The sequence below is a fragment of the Lipophrys pholis genome (assembly GCF_963383615.2).
Source record: "Lipophrys pholis genome assembly, chromosome: 2".
Taxonomy (NCBI): domain Eukaryota; kingdom Metazoa; phylum Chordata; class Actinopteri; order Blenniiformes; family Blenniidae; genus Lipophrys; species Lipophrys pholis.
The window spans coordinates 11,711,211-11,736,731 of NC_137636.1; the positions used below are offsets into that span (position 1 = coordinate 11,711,211).

General features: G+C 39.4%; 1 protein-coding gene across 2 annotated transcripts in view; it reads left to right on the forward strand.

Annotated features, from left to right (window-relative positions):
* Positions 1-18,773: 18,773 nt before the first annotated feature.
* lgr4 (leucine-rich repeat containing G protein-coupled receptor 4) overlaps positions 18,774-25,521 on the forward strand; it is a 39,594-nt gene continuing 32,846 nt past the window's right edge. For both annotated transcript variants that reach the window (XM_080492657.1, XM_080492658.1), the window contains exon 1: positions 18,774-19,620. In XM_080492657.1, coding sequence (XP_080348783.1) covers positions 19,439-19,620 — 182 coding nt within the window. In that variant the 5' untranslated portion in view covers positions 18,774-19,438. The remainder of the gene's footprint in view (positions 19,621-25,521) is intronic.

A 25,521-nucleotide genomic window follows, 5' to 3' on the forward strand; every position in this document is an offset into this window, starting at 1 on the left:
GCATGATTACGTCTTTAGGTTTCTCTCAACCATGGAGGCGGACATAATCATCATCAAAACTACCTAAATGGCCCATGTGGGGATCTTTTTTTTTGGGTGTAACAATCTGCTGCAAGCTTCACTGTTTCAGTTTTAATGTGAAGGAAATATCTTCATCAATCCACACAAAATGAGCTCATCTATTATCACTCATGAGCTGTTCACAGGCTTGATTCATTTCTGCTCAGTGCACCAACCAAACAATTTGTGGATGTAATAATAAATATTTCTACAGGGAGTAGATGATTGTTTGGATGTTATGGGGTAGAGTGTAAATGTGATCTTTTGGGGATCTGATGGATGTGCATTGCGTTAGCACTGCAGCCCCGTGATGAGACAACCCCGGTTTGATTCCAGGCTCAGGAGTCCAGGCCTTTCTTTGAAATTTGCATGCTTTTACTATGCATTTTCTCTGGGATCTGATCCTCTCTCTGTACTTGTGTACTCTGCCTATCAACTGGGATCAGCTCTAGCTCGTTGCGACTTCAAGTTGGAATAATATTTTTGGAAATTGGAAGGCTTGAATTACACATATCTAAAGTACATTTCTCATGTAGCTACTAAATGTTAAAGTAGCTTGCCTAGGTTTTGTACAGAATGAGACAATTTCCAGAAATCCTGTGGAGAAATAGGCCAAGAGAATTTCTTGATGGAATTAATAAACATTAAATCAGACTGATTAAAGCTTGTGCAGCGCTCTATCATTGTAAATGTAGTTGATCAAGCTACTATGTTGAGTAGTTAATCGTATCTCTGCATTTTATCAAACATCGAAAGCCTTGAGGTCTTTAGAAGAGACTTTTGCTTAACCGTGCTGGCAGAGATATATGCACAAGAGAGATCCAGTGACGTGATTCAGCCCTCTGATGTCTCTCATTCAGGACATCGGCTGAGAAATTATTAATTAGTTTGCACATGAGTGGTAGGTTAGAAATATTATCTGCTAAACTTAAAGCTGTAAACTTTGGCTGTTATAGAGGGGTGTGCTTATCTCAGTGGAGAGTTGTATTTCAAACTGTACACCCCTTCCCTTTACTACTACACTGCTGTAAAGCAGTGAGGGGCTACGTGGTGGTGTAGTGGTTAGATTCTCACCTCACATTGAGACATTCCCAGTTTTCATTTGGGCGTTTTTATGAGCCAATCATAGTCTATCTTAATATGATGTGGTTGCTTCAAAACTTCATTTAAAATGTGGTCTTGTGAAATTGAATGATGATGAGTGACTTGAAGTTTTAGTGTATTTAAAAAATAAGGTATGCTTCACCCAAAACTATCACAATAAAGCACAAACTATGAGAGGCTGCATGGCTTGTAGCAGGTAAAGTTCCTCTACCAGAATCCACACGGGAAAAATGAAAACTTTAAGAGCCAGTTTTAGTTGTTCATGTACATCACTAATACCTTGTCAATACCTTTCTGAATCAAATTCATCGATACACTCAGACAAACATGTATTTCCAGCATTTATATTTTGCGAAAGATGCTGAGGTTTGTTGACATCTCAACATCATGGAAACGACCAAAGATTCCCGAGGCGAGATCCCATTTGTACACTTGATCTCAATTCGCACTGGAAAAATGATCAGCGATCGGTTTCACAGTCTGAAATGTTCCACGAGAACATTTAAGGCTGTTCTCGTAGCTTGAAGACTCTTTCTTTGAGAAAGTTTGGCTTTTTTGGGGCTAAATGGCTTAAATGTTGATATTTTCACTGGAGCTGCCGCGATGCCATCTTTGATATCCCAGAAACCCACGCGGCAGGATTGCAAAGATGACGTTAGTTAGTGAAACAAAAGCAGAGTTCGATGGCCACATATTCTGGTTTGTTTGTAAACATACGGACTTTGGTGTGATCAATTGAGGCAACTGCGGTTTGGAAATTTGTGGAACTGAGTGATAATGGTCTTTTTTTTGTGTATTGGTTTATTCTCTGTGCAGAAGTGATACATTTTATGTAAAGTATAATTTAAAAGTTTTTTCTGGTGAGAGTAACTTCAAGTGCTCTTGCCTCAAAACAAATATATTGCAAGTGTGTGCCCAGGCTCGGACTTTTACTGTGCAGTTTGCTTGATCTCCCTGTGTTTGCTTGGGTTTTCTCTCTGCGCTTTGATTAGTCATATGGGATCAACTCCAGCACTTTGCCACCTAAAGTTGGATAAAGCAACGTGAAAGATTGATGCATGCATGAGAAGCAACCCAGAGAGTTAAAACAATTACAAGTCTGAATCAAAAACAAAAACAACAAACTTTTATAATTTAGATATTAAACACAGAACAACTAACAACCCTTGTAAGTGCAAAGGATGGCCAAATGGTTTAATGTGTCAGTGAGAGCAACTTCAAATGTCAGCATGAACTAAAAGTGGACACAGTGTTCTGTTGGAAGGGAAGAGCTGTGAAATTCATTGATAAACAGAAAAAAGAAACTGTTCCTCTTAGATGTCAATGGGCAACCAAAATAGTAGGAGCCATTCCACGATGATGTAATTTAGCACATTTTTATTAGTTTGCTTCCTCTGTTTTTTTTACCGAAAATATTCTTAATTCTTTTCACTGTTGTGTTCTTTTCTGGTTGCTGCACGGTACTGAAGCGTTTAGCACTCTTCTTCACAGCCAGATGACTTTAATTGTGGCCTTGGAGGTTTTCTGTGAGGACTTTGAAAGCTCTTCCTGTGGCTGCATTGGCTCTTCTCAGGGTGCTTTGATTTTAACCACAGTCGAAGGACAAAAAGCTAAATGGTGATTCTCACACCCATACGTGTGTGTGTTTATATGTGCGTCATTGAATATCTCTCAGTTAGCGCGGCGGTAGACCGGTGATCTGCCCAGTGTGTATCTTGCTTTTTGCTCAACGTGAGCTGGCATCAGCTCCTGTTTCTGCAACCATCACCTTGATATGCTGAACAATGTTTTTCAAATTCAAGTGCAAAGATGTCACCAAAATGTCTATGTATTTGTTCTCAATGAATGTGAAAGCAAAAATAAGCCAGACAGATAAATAAACTCCTTGAGTGTTTTGTCCTTTCGAGTCAATGGGCGAACATAAAAAACTCCAGGGGAAAAAACAAAACAAAAAAAGACCCCATCTGCCGGCACATTTGAGCCCGTGAACCTTCCCTCTGTGGGGAGACATGGCTTGCTGCTGAGTCTCCATGCAATCACTAACATAATGTATTAATCAAAACGTTTAATTGTATTATGCAAACCAAACAGAGCTGACACGTTGTGCATGCTTCTAACAATTTGCAAACGATGTGAGATTCCAAGCTAATAACAGAGGCTACAGTCATGTCAGGGTACAGTAACAGGCTTGTAATTAGCAGATGAATCACATCAAATTAGCCACTTCAAACAAAGTATAATGGGCCTAATGACACTAAATTACATTAATCTGGACCGTCTGCTTGCCAGGAGAAAAACAGATACACAAACAGATTTTAGATAGATGGATGGATGGATGGATGGATGGATGGATAGACAGACAGACAGACAGACAGACAGACAGACAGACAGAAAAGCTCTCAGGGAGCACACACACACACACACACACACACACACACACACACACACACACACACACACACACACACACACACACACACACACACACACACACACACACACACACACACACACACACACACAGGGTTTGACATCCTATATTTTGTTTGCTGAAAGTGCTTTAGCAGCAGCATATAAAAATAGGTTCCTTTAGAAGAAAATGCCTACAGTGCGATGCTTTGTTTGAATGTTCACGTAGTTTCATTCATCTTCACATCACTGGGCCAGCTGCTCAAACTCAGCACGACTGACGCACAGTAATGTTTGAGCCGTAAATGAATTGGTTGATCGCTGTATTAATAGTAGCATGTTTTAGTGATTGTGTCCACGCTTTTTGGAGGGTGTGGTGACTCATATCTTGTTGACATGGAGACCAAAATAGCAGCCAAATGGAAGAGGACATTCGGTCCACCCTTGAGACTTTGTATTTTGGTGAAGAAAATGGAGAGCAAAAGATAGAATGAGAGGAGTGACAGAAGGAGAGAGGATAGGAGAGCTTAGAGAACTATGAAGGTTTGTGTTGTATAAGCCAACGGTGAGTCACACTCACTGTTTGAGTCTTGAGAACTAATAGAAAATCGTTTGTTTTCTCTCAGTAGGGAGTGGGTTAACTCTGCAAGGACAAAAAGGGAAATAGGGTGATTTGAGGAACAAAAAGGAGTTATCTAATGCCATTTATTCCTGCGTTAATGCAGAGAGACATCAGGACTGAATGCACCATGTGCATTAAAACCTGTAGAATACAACATGTCAGTGCTGCAGCAGATTTTACAAACAGGCCAGGCTGAATCTTTTAGTGTGTGCGTGGACTTGAGTCAGAGATTGTTTGAAGCCAGCACCCAGTGACCCTCTGTAAGTATTGCACTTTGTGGTACATCAGCACGGGCTTCAGTTTCAAGCCGTAGATGTTGCTCCATATGTCACTTTCATCTGGTGTAATTAGATATTAGCGCTAATTAGCAATTACCAGGCTAACACGGGTTCACACCCTATTTGGCACACGGTCCGTTTTTAACCCTGTGGAGTTTTTAAACCATCAGTGACACTAAAGAGCAAGGAAGGAGTCTAGTTTTTATGAGCATGCACACTATGTATCAGCCGATGAAGGAAATCAGCAGATTGCAAGCACACGAATGTGGATGGAGGATTTAAATCATTTCACAAGTTATCTAAGCAGGTTGTATCAAAGCTGAAATGCACTTGTCAGACTCTATTGATGCACATTTGTTTAGAAATTTATCAGTTCATGTAAATAGTCTTTTGTATTTTTCTTTTCCACAAGATTCATGGCTACTATTGACAATCCCAAACTTTTAAGAGGAGGGTTGGGAAGGCAAGAAGCAGCGTCTGTCGCATCTTTAATTGTTGGTATTCATCATAGTATATAAAAAGAATATGGATAGTATGTTTTTACTAAAGCAGAGCGTTTGAAAGTTTTAAAGGTAATTCAAAATTTTATCAAAACAAACCTTTTCTGGTCAGAGCTGATCAGTCGGTCCGCCATGTGCATTATTATTATTATTATTATTATTATTATTATTATTATTATTATTATTATTATTATTATTATTATTATTCCTTGCATTCCAATAGGGTTCTATCCTATCTCTAATTTGGCTTGGACCCTAATAAATGAGCTCTTACAGGTATACAAACACAGTCAAACCCATACATATGGAAATAATGAATGTGATATCTCAAAATAATACAACACTCTCAAGACGTGTTTTGTCAGAAAATGCTCAGATTAACATGGCAGTAATATTTAGTTTTTAGCATTAGAAGTTTAAAGAATTATTCAAAGTGATTAACACATTTTACAGATCGTGCAAGAATCATTTACAGGGGACCTGCTGGGTTTTATTTAGTTGTTGCTCTGTAGGGAGGGTTCCTCCGTTCACTCAGTGAAAATTCCAAGCAGGGGCTTCAGTGAATTTAAAGTTTACCAAGCATAGAGCAATTATAATAAAAAGGGGTTGACACAATTACAAATTCTATTGAATTGAAATGCATTTGGTATTTTTTTTGAAGTATTTCTGCAAAAACTTGAAATCTGACCAATTTAGCTAACAAAGCTTTTGGCTCTAATATTTCCACCCATTGATAGTAAACAACTGACTAAGCTGGCATTTGCTTTGTCAATAATTTTAGCCGAAACATGTAACAACCTTTTAACTGATTTTCGTCTTCCACCCCCCTACATACTGTACTGTTCAAATTACACCACTGTTTCTTTTCATTGTGTACACCCAGTAGACTTTGTGGGTACACAAAAGGAAAGCAGCATGGCTTTCTGGTCCTCCATCGATTGCAAATGCAGTTCCACAATGAACAGGCAGGATAAGCCAAACCTCACCATCAGCAGGACTTTCAGATTGAGAGGTTGAAAATTAAGCTGACAGCATGCTTTCAAAGACAGCCTGGAGCTACAGGACACACGTAGGCTAATATGTGTTTCTATGTTTCTCTTGCCTCTGTGGTTTTCAATTACTGTGTTTTGGGACTGTTTTGACAGAGTTTCACACTGGGTTGGTCTTTGTGGCTAAAAGGGTACGCATGTACAGTATGTTATTGTACACTGGTTGTTCATGGTGTACACACTGACCATTTTTGACTGAAAACTGCTCGTATGATGCTGCTAGTAAATATGCCAGAGTTGATTTATTTGCAAGCCCACATGTTTTACTGTAAAGAAATGACATCTTTAAGAACTGTCAGATGCAACATAGTTATTAAACAGCTTTTTAATGAATTACTTGATTAGTTCATTGTCAGAAAATTGTTTTCACTAGTTAGTCTGTTTTACCTCAAGTGTTTCCCAGTGTTCAAATATGACTAGTTGATGCTTTGAGAATAATATAGTGTGTCGGTAAATTCTGAAGAGTTGTGATTTGTGCCATTTTTCTTTATTTTCTGATATTCATGGTGAGCAATGTGTGTGTGTGTGTGTGTGTGTGTGTAAAATTTGAAGTCTTGCTCTTCTCACATTAAGAAAACTGAAATATGTTTGGGGTCAGCAGAAGGCCAGTAAACTCCCCGCTGGATTAAACTGTCACTTTTGAACATTGACAGATGTCAGTCTGATGAAGAACCGTCTTGTTCATCTCCGAGGAAACTCTCTACAAGACACATGTCACCGACTGGTGAGAAACAACAGCGGGCACTGTGCTGATGAGAGCTCACTCAGATACTAAACCATAGCTTGAGGGCACAGTATCACAGGGAGCATTTATACAGGCAGCCAAGCTGAATAACAAGACCACATAGGCTGATCATGCAAGAATGCAATGTGCTGGACATGCATTCTGGAGGATTTTAAAGGGGAAATTCTGGGATAAAACATTTTAACTTACAGAAAATGTATGTCATGATGTTCCTTCGCTGACACCCTGATGAAGGGAACATATGTAATGATACATGAGAGTGCTTCATTAACATTATACCAACCTTTCTGCGATTAAAGACCGGGAACAATTTGCCCTCTTTGGCTGGTAAGACATTATATTCATGAGTAACTTTTAATGATAGTGGTAGCTTTAGGCCTTAAGACTTAGACACTTCTTTAAAGCAATTTGTCCTCCATTGCTGCTGAGGAATTATATCCATGAGTAACCTTTAATATGAGAATGTTAGCTGTAGGCCTTAACGGTTAACATTTCTGGGTCACCACATCCACAAATTTAATCTATCTGAGTCAGTACAACCCGATCCACTTTCTATTTAGTTCCATGACCACAGCTTCAGAGTAAATGCCGTAGTTCTTATTTGGGGAATATAAAATTGGTGTAAATGACACTTATGAGCAGCAGCAGCAGCACCCTGAAAGCTGAATGGCTACAACTGTGTGTGTCCTCAAAGCCTCCCTTTCATGATCTGAAAAACACTGAACTGTCCCAAGGTTATTTATATAATGCTCTCTGAACAATGTGACAAGTGCTTTATTACCTTGAAACGCCAATGAAGACTATATTGTCATCATTTCACTTCACAGCCCACTCTGTTTCTACGATCCTTTGCTTGAGACGCTCGTTGCCGGTCTCTGCTGTGATCGTCCCACAAAAGATGGTTTATTAAAGTCTGTGAAAGACGACGATCAAATATCCAAGGGCGTTTTAGAAGAAGGTGATCATTGTGACCACGAACAGCCCCTTTGACGACAGACAGATAGTGTCGTCTGGCAATGATCACACTATCACTAACTTGCTAATACATGTTCAATTCTTAGCATCGAATGGGATATGCTTTTCCTATTCAGCATCAGCGCTCGAAGGAACAGCCTAGCAAAGACAAAAAAAAAAGTGCAAATCACTAACATTTCTCACAGCACACAGTGGAGCGGCATGAAATAACAGGACAAATAAGTCCAACTCTGACTGAAGAAAAGACGATGAGCCTCTGTAAAAAGAAACCCAAGGTTGATGGTGTGCATGAAGAGAAAATTAGAATTGTATGAAATAATTACCTAATGCCAGAGTCTCAGTCATATGAAATCATTTATACGGAAGCAGACTCTCAGCACAATGTCTATTCAAGTCAGTAAAATGGTAGCCATAAGTATTCTTGTTGCACAGGGAAAAGAGAGAAAGCAACATGTCCTTCAATCTAAATGACCACGTTCGTTGTTTGCGGCCCATGGTAGCTGGAGATGAGCCACAGGCTTCACAAAGGTAGTGGAGAACTTGATAACTAACCCATTCATGTTGTGACAGTGTGACAGAAATGATTTGTTCGGGTCTGGAATAAACATTATTATGTAATTATTTAACATCCAAAATGTAAAACTACCCAAAATGTTTTGCAGACTCATCTGCCAACCCAGACCACTTCTTCACAAGAAATGTGTGGCATTAATGACAGTTACACACTGTGACCTTGACAGGGCAATGGTGACGATCTCAAAATTATTTATTTTTTCATGCTATGTTAGAAGAATTATTCTAATTTTGGTCAGCATTGTTCGTTTTGGCTTGACAGCATTGTAGGCAAACAGTGATGATGTATATGATATTGTCTTTGCGTATCAATGCATGTCGCATAATGTATCAATTAATGAACTAAAGGGACTAACATACAATTATACAGTCTACAGAAGCCCGTAGACAAAATGTAGTATTTTCATTTTGGGGGCTGTAAATGATGGTGCCTCACATGACCACTAGGGACTGCTTGAGAAAAGTTGGTTGAGTCAAGGTGCATTTATGAGAATACACTTGTAGAAGTAAAGTAGAGAAATGTGCTGTTACAATGTTTTGATAGGTTTTGACATAAAGGTGTGAGAGCATAGCAAAGAGTAAAAAGATCAGCTCTTGGTGATGGAGATCCACATTCTTGTATGGTTTTATTGTGTTCCTGCGACCTTCAACACACTGGATTGTAGCTTTCTGCAGAAGTTCATGATGACACATCCTGCTCCAGCCCAGGTGTGCTGGAGCAGGATGACAACATACATACATACATACATACATACATACATACATACATACATACATAGGCCTAAATTTGAATACACAGTAAAACAAAAAAAAACAAAAAAGTGAAATCATAACCCTTTGTTGGTACAGACACTGTACAACAGGGGATAGTGTAATTTTGCTGGTATGATGCCAAGACGACTCAAAAGATCTTTTTACTTTCTATTTTTGATGAGAACCACAATCCTGATATGGAAAAAGGATCTACACCAACCTCTAAATGAGGCAAGCTGAGATCAGTTGTGCACATCATGATGGGCATGTGTCTAATCTGCTAATACTGGAATCCATCCATCTATCCATTCATCTTCTATACTGCTTGATCCTGCGCCGGGCCGCGGGGGGAAGGAGCCAATCCGTGCTAAATATGGATGAGGGCAAGGGTACACCCCTGAATAAGTCACCTGATTATCACAGGGCAAACACAGAGAAACAGACAACTACACACACCCACATTCACCCTTAGAGGCAATTTATGGTCTTAATACAGGCAGTGTGGTAAAAATCAAACGCTTCTGCAAAACACATGCTCCGAGGAGGGTGGTATTGACTCTACGCTTACAAGCATCCCTCAAGTGTTTTACACTTCTGCAACTTTTTATGAAACAGATACGGTTTAACAAATGAAAGAAACTTTCTCACCGTCACCCAACACACACCTATCTCTGCAATTACCTTCAGCTCCATGGAGCTTTATAGCCTCTGATTTATTTGGCTGTTTTTACTCTCATCAGCATCGTTTTCGGCCGCAGCGGGCAGCTTTTGAAATCTGGTGAGCACAATGGAGCAGTTAGTGCTTAAAGAACCAGATTTTTCCCTCAGGAGCTAGAAGAGACAAAAGACCCGGCTGTTAATGACAGCAAATGACAGCGAGCGTGTATTAAATGTGTTTATTAGGTGACCTGAAATACGATTCCAAATAAAGGCTCATATTGCTCTTCATGTGTAAAGGCAAAACAGAGACCTCGTTCACTTTTCAAGGTGGTATTACATCTGGAAAGGGCCTTAATTCAATACAATGAATTCAGGTAATTATAATTGGAGATAATTTTCTGTGGGTTTATCACTACGAGCAACTGTTTTCACTATATTCGGATGAGTCAGAGGACTTATTATTAACATCAAAATGTTTATTTGACTTTTATTAATGTCAAAATGTTGCAACTTTGTTGAAGGGGAGCTTATATGGTGCCTGTTGTGTTGATTTCTTTTAAAACACAAGTTTATCAGTTGAAATACAAAATGGCTAAAACTGTCAAACAAACAAAATGGAAAACTGTTGTTTAGTGACAGTGTGAATCAAGTTGTATATTTGGCCAAATGTATTTTGATATTTTCATCACAAAAATGATTTGACTGACCAAAGTAGTTTGAATAACTGTTTGATTGTTTTAAATATCTGAAGATGTAATTTCCCCTGTGCACTGCTCAGAAACCTCCTTTTTTCAAGCTTTTCATTTCCTTCTTTGACCTCTCCATTACTTCGAAAGACCGATGAAAGACGATCACACCACAGAGGGGTCATTCATCCTACATGACGTTGCCATGCTTTATTCTAAGATTTTCAAGTGGAAAATACCAACAATCCTTTTCCTCTCACTGAGTCTGGCCTCTGAATGCTCCCGAGGGGCTAAAGTAATCACAACTCAGTGTGAAAGGAAAGCAGTGTGGAGCACTGAGAAACTCTAACCACTGTGGGGTGGTGTTTCTCTTCACAAGAATCCAGCAGCTACACCCACAGCTATGTTAATGAGAAAACTATTTTCTTTTCAAAATATACACACTTTTGGCTCTCTTTTGCCGAATTATTTATTATTAACATAACATTCTACATTGTAAACCTGTATTACAACAGTAGATCTGAGATCGCGTTCAGTTACCCTATAGTGTTTATTGACGTCTTTCCACACTTGTGAAGATACTTTATTTTCAAATTGTTTGAACATCCAGGATTATTGTTAAATGTTCAGTTCTTCATATGAAGATAATATATTTGAGATCTATTTAACACTGTTGTCACTCTCTCAACCCAACCCAACAAAGCGATGTAATGAGTTTCTAAATATGTAAGTAACCATTTAGTAACCAAAATGTGCGTATTTCATGGCCACACGTTTATCTCTAAGTGCTAGACTTTCACTATAATGTATTAAATAGGTATAACCTTACATACCCTGTAGAAAAAGACACATACATGTATTTACCCTCACTGTCTGAAGTTAAATCAGACTAAACTTCTGTTATAGGTCAGTTAGAATAATTAAAATCATTTATCTTTGCTAAAAAATGCCTCAATAAATAATGAGAGAGAGAATTTCTTAGAGAATTGTTTATTCATTATCGTGGCATTTAGCAAAGAGAAATAATTTTGGGCATACTAAATGACCTAAAACAGGAGGAGTTTAGTCTCATTTAACGTCAGACATTGAGAAAAAAAAATTTTTTTTGTCTTTTCATCCAGTGTATTTAAAGTCTGGTTTCAACTGTATAAATGCAATAGTCAGTGGGACTATTTTGAAACCCTGCCCTCTGTGCATGTTGTTGCCGGTGTGGATAAACATCATTTTAGTTATATCATTGTAAAATGCTCAAATTAAACTAGCATTTTTCCCCCAGAAATTTAAGGAAGTAGCTATTCCAAAAAAGCAATGTGTATGTGATTCACCTGATCACATTTTGAGTGTCTGTAGCGATCTGAAGTGAACGACATGCAGCACACCCTGGAATAAAGTCATTACTTGGAATACAGTAGATAATTCATCTTAATTTCCTCTTTTTGTTGACTTTTATACTCAGTTAGACGGAAATCATAACTTCTGAATTAGTGATGTTAATATTTTATATGTTTTACAATTTACAAAATGAAAATAACAAAAAGTTTTACTCATGTTTGCAGAGCTCTTACAAATATTTATGATGAGCAGAAATATTTTGCCTAAATAGAAGCTGATGTGAACTGAATCTTTTGGGATTAAGTATGTAGCTCCAGGGTGTTTTCAAAAAGAGTTGTAGATATGGACACAAATATAAATTATTGCTGACATTTCATTACTCGTCACTTATATTAAAGCTGTGTTCACACTGTGCTCCTCTAAATGAGGCTTTCTTCCTCTTTTAGCCAACATGCCACATGACTTCAGCCTTCTTTTCCCTTGATGCAACCACTTGCATGAATATGGATTTATTGTGCATCTTGAAATAGTGTCATGCAATCAATATGTAGAGTCTACAAACAGATCTTTAATCTTACAAATAATCCGGAAGAGGTGATCAATTGTTAAATGCCATCTGTATCAATCTATTAGAACACTATTTTAAAAAAAAAAACAGATTGGGTATTTAATGAGAAATTATATTTTAAAGAGGAAATGTGAACATAAAGTATTTTATTCCAGTCCACAAAAAAAACCAATCGTGTGTCTTTCAGTGTTCTAATTTTTTCATACCGCTCAATGAATTGAAGAAGAGTTTTTCTTCTTTACATCTATTATTGGCTCGTCATTAAAACACTCAAGAGGCTCCTGCTTCACAACCCAACCCTTTTTAAGTGCATTTGCAAGACTGATTAGGCCGCTGGTGATTGATGCTATCCTGTAAACCACCCCAGTGATAATGTATTGTGGGAAATCCAATATGTCTCCATATGTGCTGCAGGTGCGTCAAAGGCCTCTGGCTAATACCAAACATAGTCACCACACCCTGTGCACCTTGTGCTTTATTTGGTTGACTGCCCTTTCCCCCATGCACCATTGATTATCCCATAATGTGAAAGGAAGAGATGCCCTGAGTGTCAGTTGCTGTTTAAGATGATTAATAAGCAATGCATGAATCAGAGCAGTGTGTTCTAGTTCATAATATTTCTGTTTACTGAGACGGTGGATTTCTGATAGAAATTAAGTATGAAATAGGAATTTCTTTCAAGGTTTATGATGTGAATGTTGAGGGTTACATGTGCTGGCTCGGTGTTTTCTTGTCCAATTGTATTCTGGACTAAAATCAGTAACATGGTTTCTAAAAGTACAAATAGGGTGGAGAGAGATGTGAGACAGGGGGACTCGTCAACTATCCTTTTTTGTGATGAGCATTGAACCTGGAGCTGAAGCCATATGGACAAATTGAAGAGATTGAAGTAACTAACAGATGAGGAAGGATCAGTTCACAAAGTAGCACTTTTGACATTTTGATCTTCATAAAACACCCACTGAAAACCATTCCAGCATTTATGCAGTGCCTAGATAAATATCGGGCAATCTCGGGATACAAAATTAATCAAAATAAATCAGAGGTGATGATGATCTCAGGAAATTGGCCAGTACAATTAAATGAGGATGTCTCTTTTCGTTGGTCTAAACAAAGATTTCGATACTTAAGAATTATTATCACCCCCCCACCGTACACAATTATTCAAGACCAATTATGATCAAATAATTATACAATTAGGGGTGACATGACAGGCTAGGAGATCCTTCCTATCTCCCTATTTGGTAGCATTGAGACAATAAAAATAAAATATACTTCCAAGATTACTCTTTATATTTCTATAAAAGTTACAGTCTCCATTTTCAAAACACTAGATAAATGAATCTCTAAGTTCATCTGACAGAACAACAGGCCCAGAATTAGACTAAAAACGTTGGCCATTGAAAAAGATAAGGGGGTCTGGGCCTGCCCGACCAAAAAAGCTATTATTGGGCTGCTCAGTTGGCTGCAATAGTGTCTCGGATTACAAAAGACGAGGAAACAGGACAGTTCGAGATAGAACAGAGTACAACAAAGGGGATCGCATTAGCTGTACTGCCTTTTATTAATATTAAATCTGTTCACAAACTGAAAATTGAAAACGAATGGCTAAAACACACCCTGGAAGTGTGGGCTCCAGTGATAAAGTGCCTTGGGTGGCCCAGAACCAATATCAAGAGCCATGCTGATTTCACATTTGTATTTACCACAATTCCGATTTATTTGTTGAGAGGCGCAACTGTGTGTGTACTTTTACTGCCACAGAGTTAGTGTGCAATTGTTATCTTAATTGCACTATATCGCGATAAACTACTCCATTCACATTCACAAGGTGCTTATAAATGTCTTAACTGTTCTCCATCACACAGTAGAATGAGGAAGGTCTCCGCTTGGCCCTTATTTCATTCTGCACTGGATGACAGCAGAGCGAGCAGTCATGCAACAGATGGTTTGATCGTCTGATTGCTATGTCCTGAGATTCTTAAGCGGAACAATACAACATTAAAAAACAGAGGGGAGCTTTGGAAAGCTCATGAAGCTTGAATCTTTATGTTCGAGAAATGAACGTGCAGAAAAGTAAAACAAATACGTTATTGTTTTGTCACCTTCTCAGTACCTAAAATGTATGAACGTGGCAGCATATATCGCCCACAGAACATGTTGGTGGGCGCCATGATGGGTCAGTGGCTCCATCCTTCGATGTAAACTGGAGCTGTCATAATTGTAAGCAGGTGGTTGGGTAGAGTTTTCAATATGATTTTGTCATGAGCACTGCTTTCTATTCATTGTCATTTTTAACATACAAATCCCATGATTCTGCATGGACAGATACCTGGATCACTTGTTCATAATTTATCATGATTTCACCTGAACTGCATGGATTGTAAAACATTTTTAATAATATTTACCCTCTCAGTTTGATTGATGAAAACTGTTAGTGTTCAATTGTGTGACCAGCAGTGTGAACTACTGGATTATTTTTATAGACGAGGAACAAACACTAAAAATAAAAAATGGCTTGCTTTCTAGTCAAATGTATTGAATGTTCTTCCCAAGTAAGGATTTTACAAAATATTTATATAAAACTTCATTGAGAAGTTACTTTTTACATATTCATAAATTCATTCCATCAGCAGTCATCTGGTTTCCTTGCAAAGCCAAAAACATGCATTTCACTCATAAAAGTGCTCTTTGATGTGACTGTGAGAGTGTTATTGTTTATTCCTCTGTTTGCCCTGTGATGGACTGGTGAGCTGTCCAACGTGTATCCTGCATTCAACAATAGAAAAAACGAAATTCATCCCATTACCATTAACCTATTTCCATAACTTTGGCCAAATTTGGTAACCATATTTAACTCCAGTCAGGATCTTCTCGTGAAATTAGACACACATTGCTGCCATGTGTACATCGTACAGGTAAAATTCATTTTAGAATTCTGATTTATGACCAATATAAGCATCACATAAATGTTATAGATCAGACCACATGCAACCCTTATATTGTCCTTAAAGGCCCTGTATGAGATTGATGAGAACATATGGATCAAATGTGAGTCAGTGAACATGGGTTGTATCATGTTCACTAACTCATACACTCATACACTCCATTTTTAATAAGGCGATAGCATCTATTTTTTCCTCCAATTTAAGGGCCTGTAGGCACTGTAATGTCTCACAACGTGGACACTGTCGCAGATTGTAGAACTTTTAACGAGATGCGAACACCCATTTAGGAATTTATTGGTGTCAAAGATACAGCAGTGTATTTGATTTGTAGAGAACAGGCTGCAGCGTTCAAAGACCATGACAGGACAAACCATGGAGAGAACTACTTGAATGAATCTAATAAAGTTATTTTTATAAACAGATATATTAGTATTAGGCTAAACTACTATAAACCTACGACAGCACTCTGAACAGTGGTCCTTGTTTTTCATGTTGCTCCTCAGGGAAATTAACTGCCCATCTCTGATAAAATCAGTACATTCTGCTTCCAGCGGTCTACATTCCTATATAAGGGATTGTATATAGTTTGATGTCACCTCATATGTGTGAATGTCTCTGGTAGTAAGTAATACTATCTAGAATTCCATGAATATTCTGTAATCCAAAAGTATGTCCAAAATACAAAGACATCCAAAATCACAGAGAGAAACACAAGGAAGAATATGGGATGTCTTGACACAAGGTACAACAGTGATCAGGCAACAGACTGTATATGTCCGGTACTTTTGGGGCATGAGCACGATCTACTGATTGAGCAGCGCAAATAATGGCTCCTTAATTAGCGCACATATCGGCCAATCGCACAATCGGTCAACCATGCTGCGCTTAGGGTTAGGGTTAGCGTTACGTTTAGGGTTGGGGTTAGGCAGTGGTCTTCGTACGGACCGTCGCACAAATAACGGATCTATTATTTATGCAGCGCAATCGGTCGATCGCGCATATCACCCACAAGCGCTTTACATATACACTGGGGAAGGGATGATACAGGTGAAAGATATTGAGGGAATGAGAAGCACGGAGAGAGGGCAGACAGGAAAAACAAGTGTGCAGTGACGGAGAAAAAACAGGTGAGTGTCAGTGACAGGCAAGACTTTACAAAAACACAGAAGGGGACCTTACAATTAGAGATTCAGTTCAAGCTTTAAGTCACCTGTGTAAAGGAAACACATGGAAAGCAAGCTTTGATGTTCATAAAGCTTTGTTTGTCTAAAATAACTTTTTCAACATTAGATCTGTTTCATCATTTGCTATGTATGTACTCCTACTTTATTACCCTAGGATGATAATAGTCTTTATATTCCATATCTACTTTTCTTGTTGCAGCCACGGTGTGAATGCAATGTCTTGTTTTTCTCCTATGTCTCTGTCCGTCATCAGCATTTGCCATTGTACCCTTTGCTATCACTTCATTGATTGTAACTGTTCCTTTCAGTCAGGATAAAACACAACTTAAGCTGCATGTCATGTTTCATACCAGTTGTTTGACAGGCAGCGAAAAGGAGCGAAAAACAGGTAGACATCGACCCATCTGGAAACTAATCATGAGGGGCAGATGTGGCTCGGTTGGCAGAGCAGATGGTCTCAAGCTTAAGGCTGCAGGTTCAATTCCCTATCTGTCCACATGTTGAAATGTCCTTGAGCAAGACACTGAACCCCAGTGAACCTCAATGGATGGATTGAGCAACCTGCATGGTAGTCGCCTCCATTGGGGTGTGTATGTGATTCACAATGCAAAGTGTTCACCATTAGTTACAGCTTCACTTGAGTTGAAATATTGCTTGGTCGAGGTACAGGTAGGAAATACTTAAATTCTTTTTTACGCATAGGAGGTAAAGAAAAAAAAAAGGTAACAGTATAATTCTTGTGTTCACTTTTTGTTTGGCTCCCGAGTCTTTGTGACTATATTTCATAATTTCTGTATTTGGTCCAGTTTCTTACGAACTGAGTCATAAAGTTCAGGATTTAAAGAGCATCCTAAAAGGGGGCTTGTTTTGTTTAGCTTTGGGGGAAAGCGTCTTGTCTCCCCAGTCAGGTACTTGATTGTTGCATTTACTTTAAAAATAAGCACACTAAAGTACTTAAAGTGACAGTATGTCCATTGAAAAACATTGCCGAACCATATAAAGCTGCATCAAGGCTAATTTGATCAAGAGCAGGCCAGACCAATAAAGTGACAGCATAACGATCAATTAAAAACTAAAGAAGTAAGATTTCACCTGGAAACTCCACAAACATCTTGACTTTGTCATTGTGGAACTTTTCTTTGTCATGTTGACACTTTACAAACTTATCGGAGGGGCCTACATAACCCTCACGCCATACGATTGACATGCCTCATATACTGTACAGCAGGGGTGTCCAACATAAGGTCTGTGGTCCAAAGCAGCCCGCAACAGGCTCCGATCTGGCCAAACCACCAAGCAAATTGTAAAGATTTCACAGGAAACTGAATTTTTCAAACAAATTTCTTAAGAGTAATGGACACAATAGAACACTGAGATAATTACGAGGAAACTCGTATTAGTCTCAAAGCCATGATGTCAGGGTGAGTTTGTAAAAACATGCTTAATGCAACAGCTATGGGAGAAGGTTTTTGGGCATGTATTTTGCACCAGAAGGTATTGATAAATGTGACTTTATGTTGGGACAGTAGTAATTTAACTAGTACCACCCACTCGAGGTGAAATTGGCTGTTTGTGACCCATGAACTAAAATGTGTTTGACACCCCTGGTATATAGAGTATTTTACTGTGAAAAACCCTCAAAGAACAACAAAACTATAAATAGTAATCAAAAGTGTGTAAGAAAATAATTTCTGCTCATGCAGAAATTTATTATTTCTATGTTTGATGAGTAGAGCTCCTCAAGTAGCAATGCATTATTTCTATGTTGGACGTGTAGACTGAGTCCATTGTTTGCAAAGGTATCCAGAACCATGTGGGCTCCTCTGGTGAGCAGACATATTTGTGTGTGTGAGGTTTTAAAGTATGTCATACTCTTATTCACTTCAACATTCTAAATTGTTTGCTTTATTGTACTGCTTTGTGAAGCTTTAATGCATTTGTGTTATTTCTTTGTAAAGCACTGTTAATTGGCTTGTCTGAATGGTGCTCTCTAAACAAATTTGCCTTGCCTAAAAATTCAATAAACTTTAAAATCTTGAAATAATCTTCCAATTTCAGAGAGCGCTGTGGAGATGGCTAACCTAACAGTTTCCTGGCCATGTGCATTAGGGTGACATGTGCAACCCAGAGAGCAGAGAAAGGAGCACATGCAGAAACATGGAGCCTCCCAGGCCCTCCGTACTTGTGTAAACACTTGTACCTGCCTGCGTGTGACTCGTGTGTGGGGAGTGTGCAGCCGGGGGTGGAAGGGGGGGGGGGGGGGGGGGCTGCACAGGCCGGGCCCAGTGCTGCAGGTTGTCCTGTAGGGTGAACTGCCTGCCTTGCTCACTACCAAGCAGCATGCTGTTGATGTGAGGAGCAGAAGAGGAGGGGAACGTGAGGAATGGCTGAAAACTGAACGGTGCTCTCCTGCGAGGAAACCGAGCGGGACGCTGACCACACCGTCCCCGGTAAAGGTTTCTCCGGACGCTTCTTCCCGCACGGTGGACCGGGGGAGACGCCGCTTCTCCCACCCTCTCTCACTCCCTCTCTCTCTCCGGGTTTGTTGGGTGATTTAATGGGACGGAGAAAACGTAACAAAACCGTAAGGTAGTCTCCCGCTCGTGTCGCCAGCACTTTTATTTTCACGGACTAATAACGACGCTCGGCAGTGAAAATGTTTCCGCCGCTGCTCCGGGGGGCTTCTCGGCTAGCTACACGTTAGCGGGCTCGTTTTCTCCTCGGATTTGTGAATGTATGAAGAGCCGGAGAGGTCGTGTTTTTGTTTTTGAGTAACCTCATTTTTTTTTTTTTTTTTTTTTTTTTCGGGAGGGGGGGCTTCATCGCCTCAACCGACCGACCACATGAGAAGTCGACGTCCGGAGTAGATTAAACCACAAACAAAGGCCCCCCTCCTCCTCAGCTTCACCTCCTTCCCAGTTCCTCCTCGGGCTTTTTTTTTTTTTTTTAATATATTTTCACCGCGTCCACCTGAAACCGACCGGGGGACAAAATGCGCGTGGATTTATTTTGGGTTTGCTTGTGGTGCTTGCTTCGCCCCGGTGCCGCCGGTCAAGGGCAGTCCACGGCTGTTTGTTCGCCCTCCTGCAGCTGCGATGGAGATGGGGGAGCGGACTGCTCCGGGAGGGGACTGACCGCCGTCCCGTCCGGGATCAGCACTTTCACCTACTACCTGTGAGTACCGACACTCATCCAGCGGCGCCGTCCAGGCCCCCGCTGTGTTGTCATTCAGAGCACAAGTGCACGTTGGGCGCCGAACATCACCGGGTAAACTTTCTACAAATAGCCCCCCCTGCAAGAAACGTCCTCCTGGAGATGTTAGAAAGTATCAGCACTGTCAGTGCACAGCAACTTGTCACTAGGCTGTGCTCTTTTTTTTAAATTTATTTATTTATTTTTAGAAAGTTTCATTATACACGCAAATAATACTCAAGCTGCACAGTTTCAATCCCAGCTGCCGAGAAACTTTCTCATTTCTATAAATAGATGTTGATTGTACAATATGCTAGATGTAAATAATGACTTACAGACCCTCGCATGACTGTAAACAAACTTTATCTTCTGGTATTTGTCCTTGTTCACGCTTTGTCTAATCATCACTTTTTAAATATTTTAAGTTGCCACTCTACAAACCTTTTGACATGCATTGTTGTAAAAAATAAGTTGCTTCTTCTAACAGATTCCCGTTTCATCTCTACATTTGTTTACTAAAGTGTTATTTGCGTATTCACGCCGATGTGGAAAAAAGGTCCACATATAATGTTTAAAGGTAAATAATCTAGTTTCTCAGGAAATTACTTTGTACTCACTTTAAGGGAGTAGTAATCTGACAGTGGCTTTTTCTTGAGGATGCATTTTTAGTCACCACTCTGCCTCAGTTCACAACTATTTGAGGCATAAATAGAAGTAAATCAGCCTTAAGTGGATAAAAATGTGTGAACTGGGTATGAATTGTGCTTTACTTGATATCCTTGATTACAGTGGAGTTATAGTTCGTGCTGTGATCTTGCAGTGTGATTCACTGCTGTAAGGTTTAGGGTTGCAGCCAACAACTACTTTCTTCATCAGTTAATCTCAATCAAGTTGTTGTTTGGACTTACAGAAGCCAGACAATGGTGAAGAAACCTTCACAGGTTTTTGTGGGAGATTGAGAGCACAACGCTGTACTTGTTCTGTTTTCAACAAACTGTAATCAAAAGATATTTGGTTTACTGTCATTTAGAATTAAAGGAAAAAGAAAATGTTATCACTTATACAGCTGCAATTGGGGAACTTAAATGATAATGAAAGCTGTTTTTAAATGTCTGAATCAACTAAAGGTTGCAGCTGATCTTTCGACTAATGCCAGTATATTGGATTTATGAATGTCAGAAAAGTCTGTGGCAAGCAACCTCGATCAGATTTTTTTTTTAAATTTTCTTTTCTTGGTGTGATATTGTTGGTGAATTAAATAGTATTTAGTTTTATGTGTTTCTCTGCTACCAATTCAACGTGAATGGGATATCTTCCACACTACAAAGTTATACAGTAATGGACATTTTTTACTTTTCATTTACAGGATTTAGTGCCTGGTAGTCAATGGTTGTAGAAGTTGTCAGTAGCAGTGTTAAGTCACTGAAATGTCTAGGGGGGGTAGCCCTAGTACATTTGGAGAACAAATTTAAAGCAGACCACTTGCTTTTTTGGTCCCTGTACCAAACATAGTGACTCAAAATATTATTTCTACCTGCTTTTCAACAGCATGCCAGGTCTTCAAAGGTATTTTTGTGAACTTAAAAGCATCAGCTTTTTTGCCATTAATAACATTTTTATATTTGTAGTGATCAAGCCAGCATTTCAAACCAGCATTTTCACCTTTTAAATCCTTCTTTTCTGTGGTTACGCTCTACTGGAGGGTATGTGAAGACCTGTGTGTATGTGGAAATATTCGATTTGAATGTCAGTTTGGCTCATAACAAACATTTTACCTTAATGAGCAAACAAGATGTTCCTCGGTGCACAGAATACACCATTTAAAGGTTGCTGAATCTCAACTTTTCAGATTTCTTTCTCCTGAAAGTTGTTGTATTCAACGCTTGGTGACTGAATCCCTGAGAAATGTGCGAACTGCTGAGGTCACAAAAAGGGTTAGTTTTGGGTGAGTAATACATGGATGGTAGCCAGTTGTGCTGTATATTTGGTACATAAAAATTAGGAGTCGGCTTGTGCTGCTCCCATGTTTTCAGTAAAAGCCTGACTGAAGAGTTTAACTGCTGCCTCAAGTCAGGGCACTGGGGTTTATACAAAGTGAGGCAAGCAGGCAGCAGGTAGGTTATTCTCTGTGGAGTGGTGTGGTTACAGTTGATGATTGTCCCATGAAGAGGCAGTTTGTTTCACAACCCCTGGGTTAATGACAAACCAAAGTCGCCACCTCTGACTGTGCCCCCTCAAAAGCAAACAAGCCTTATTCAAGAAGTGTTGCTTGGTTCGGAAAATAACTTGTTTGAATGTGTGCAAGTGTAAACGTTTGTTCTAGGAAACTTTTGTACTGTTTAGCCGCCTTTTCAACAACCGTGACCCATGGTGTCGCTGCACTAGAACTTATAATGTGGCACTTAAAATGACCATTGTTAAGAGAGTGTGAGGTAAAACTGTGCAGGGAGAAAGTAGATACATGTCACACCAGGGCCTCACGCCGCACTGCATACTGCTCAAACTCTCAGCATACTTCTTCTTGGAAAGAGTACTTCAGTATATCGCTAGCAGTCAGACATCTCAATCACAACACCACACGATGTTTTCATAAAGTGATATCACAGCCCTTACTGCAACTCTGTGAGCCAGTTTCATGTCCCAAATGGAAAAGCGTGTTGTTTTCAAGCTTGTGCTGTCGATGGCTCTCCATGTGCCCCTGCACACAGTAATCTAAATGCTGTGTGACAGGTTTTAAACACTAAACTGCTTAATGGATTCACTACAGACTCTTTAAAAGTATGTGAAAGGTTGTTTGTCCCTCTCTGTCCTTCTCTCATTTGTTCTCCTGGTCTCTTGAACTTTAGTTGTCCTCTCCCACTCCCTCTGTCTTTTGTATGCGGAGCAGTGGGGTTAGGGATCATGATGGATTAGTGAGACATATTGCAGCTGCAAGGGCTCCTTCTCTCTGGGCTAATGCACCCACAGTGTTTTCTGTTGACGTGAAAGGAAGAAATTGCATATGCAAGTGTTTTGTCATTGCAACAATCTTTTTTCAAACAGTTGTCCTGATTGCAGAAGCAGAGTGAAAAACTAGAAACTTGCCCCTAAAACATCATGTGCTGTTCTGTACAAAGAACGAAAGGTGTATTCTTTTGATGAGAAAATAGAAAATGTAATGCCCAAACCTTCTAGATTACCTCATAACACAGATTGTCAACTTCTTATTTTGATGTTGTCTTTCTACTGTTATTTAAAAGAAAAAAAAACATGGTCATGGAAGATCAAGCATTTTTGCAATAAATCAGTGTTGGCAGAGACTTTTACCTACGGCCCACAGGGGCTTGAGTTTTGGCTTCTCTAATGGAAACAGTCCTGTCACAGAAAAGCAGATGAGAGAAAAGACGAGGCCCCTCAGCCAGTAACAAAGCAAACACTCCTTCAGGAGGTATGCAGTCTACCTGTCGCAGGCTCGCCGCACGGCTTTCAGTTTTAGTGTAGTCTCGGCACTTTCAGGAAGCTGGAAGTTGTTATTGGCATACAACTTTTACTAATGTTTAGACCTTTCATAACGTGAAGGAAGCTGAGACGTGGGGGCGGCGGTGGTGGTGGTGGGGGGCGTCAGGGGTCTTGCACTCTGCTGGTGGAGCTTGCCGGCTTCACCATTGGTGCCCTCAATCCATTTTTAACTGAATGATACTTTTGTTCTTGGTCAGCAGAGGTGAAAAGAGCCAGTCAGTAGTTCCCGCTTCCAAACAGGATGAGCTGTGGATGGAAGAATATTAACGTTCACCCCCCCCCCCCCCCCCCCCCTCAGAATCCTTAACCCGGTCCTTCATTTATATACCTTTAACCATCCCCCCACAACCAGTCAGCATCTTGCAGCTAATGATTTCAGGTTTTTTGCTTTTTTTTGTGCCCTTTAGTTTTCTCTCCTTAAAAATGAGCCCAGGCAGAGGATAGTTAAGACTGTGGGTGTTTTCTTGACGTAATTGATGTTTTTAGAAAGTTAGTGAACACAGTCTTTAGAGTTTGTTAATATTGTCAGACAATGACCAACTGTCTAAAAAGTAAGATCATGGGGACTTCTGGGACTCAAAAGACAGGAGTTCGAGTGAGAGTGGGTTCATAGAGCCAAACGTTTTTTGTCCAAAACATGGATTGAGTTGTAGAGAATAGTACAGAGATTACTCTATTAAAAGAGTAACATTTCAATCAGTTTTTACTTGCCACGCACCAAAAAAGACCTGTTTAGGCTCACCACTTGGTTTTAGTGTCATACGATAGGATCGGGGCAGCACATTCAACTGAGCAGCACTGAAATGTGTTCCCACACAAGAACCTGAAGTAATTCCATCAATCACATCATGTAAAACCTCCTATCTTATTAGAGTGGCCCAATTGAAATTCAGATCAGAAGAGAGGAGGGCATTTATGATCCGGCCCAAGTAAACGGCACATTCACTATGAATGTTATGTCACATCATCATGTCACACTTCAGCCAAAGTGTTTTGTGGAAACAAAAAACCCAAATGGTTGATGCAGGAGACAAAACTGCTATGAAACATATCAAAAGACATTCAAATGTTTTAAAGGTTTGATAAGCGTAAAGTTGGCAGTCATACATTTTTTTTTAACAGTCATGAGACCCTAACATAGTCTGGAGCTAACAAATCTGTCTTTATTACTGGTGAGTTTCCAGGTATAACTGGATGCGGGATCATGTGCGCATATCATCAAAAATGACCAACATCACAAAGCAAAGCATTGATCTATTGATTGAATCGGGAGATGTTTTTCTTGTACCTATAAACTTGCACATTAATCTGATCAATTTAATCAGTCTTCATGTAAACAGGACAATCTTATTTCTCAATAGGAACAGGAATTAAGAAAGTAGGTAACTACGTGAAGATAGCTAGTGTTGAGTAAAAATCACGCTTGGTACAAGTTGGTAGCTCAGATCACAGTCACTGGGGTTATACAGTATACACATCTAACAAAGAAAATACACTTGAGGCCTGAAATACACAATGGGTTGTGATTTAATTTGGGCCGATAAATCCTAAATGCTGATAAATCCAACAGTTAAATCATATTCTAAGCTTTTGTAATATGAGTCAGTTATATAGATACTATGTTGGCATTACATTTTTAGTGTTAAAAAATATAGTCTTATGTGACACCAAAGGACAATGAGTGTGCCAAAATGCGCTTGAAAGTGCAAATTCATAGAAATTAAAATGGATAAATGGTTAAACACATGATTCAGGGGTGTTTTAGGAGTGTTGTCCTTAACCTTAGAAATAAGTGACACATTGCTGGGCATTCAGTACTTGTTGTGGTTCTAATTTTAGAGTGCATATCAAGTGCGTTTGACCATTTTACTTTGTGACATTAGCGTAGTGTGGTGGAAATTAATTGGTAAACTACTCAGAACTTCAGGTGTTGTAGCCAGACGGGAACAGGGTGAGGACTTTACTTTGTATCTCAGCATTCATCCATTAAATACCAGAGTTATGCTTCGGTTAGAATATTAATGTTGTTCAATGAAGTTAGGTTAATTTTTAAGTGTCCTTTAAAATGAATTGTGTCAACTGCTTTGTACTAATTCTCCTTGCAGTAGACATGGTCTGATACTGTACATGTAGTGTGTGTCATTTGGCAAAACTAAAACATTTAAATGAAAGTCAAACAATGAACGTTTCAGTGAGACTTAAGGATAAAGCTCACATGTAGAATGAACTAAAAGGTCTGAAAAGGAAATGTGTCTACATTCTGTCTTTTTCAAGTTTAGAGTTCCATCATTACCCCCCCCCCCCCCCCCCCCCTTCTGTTCAACTGAAAACCGCAAATGTATGTCTACACTGTGACATTTTAGGCTGTTACATAAAATGACAATT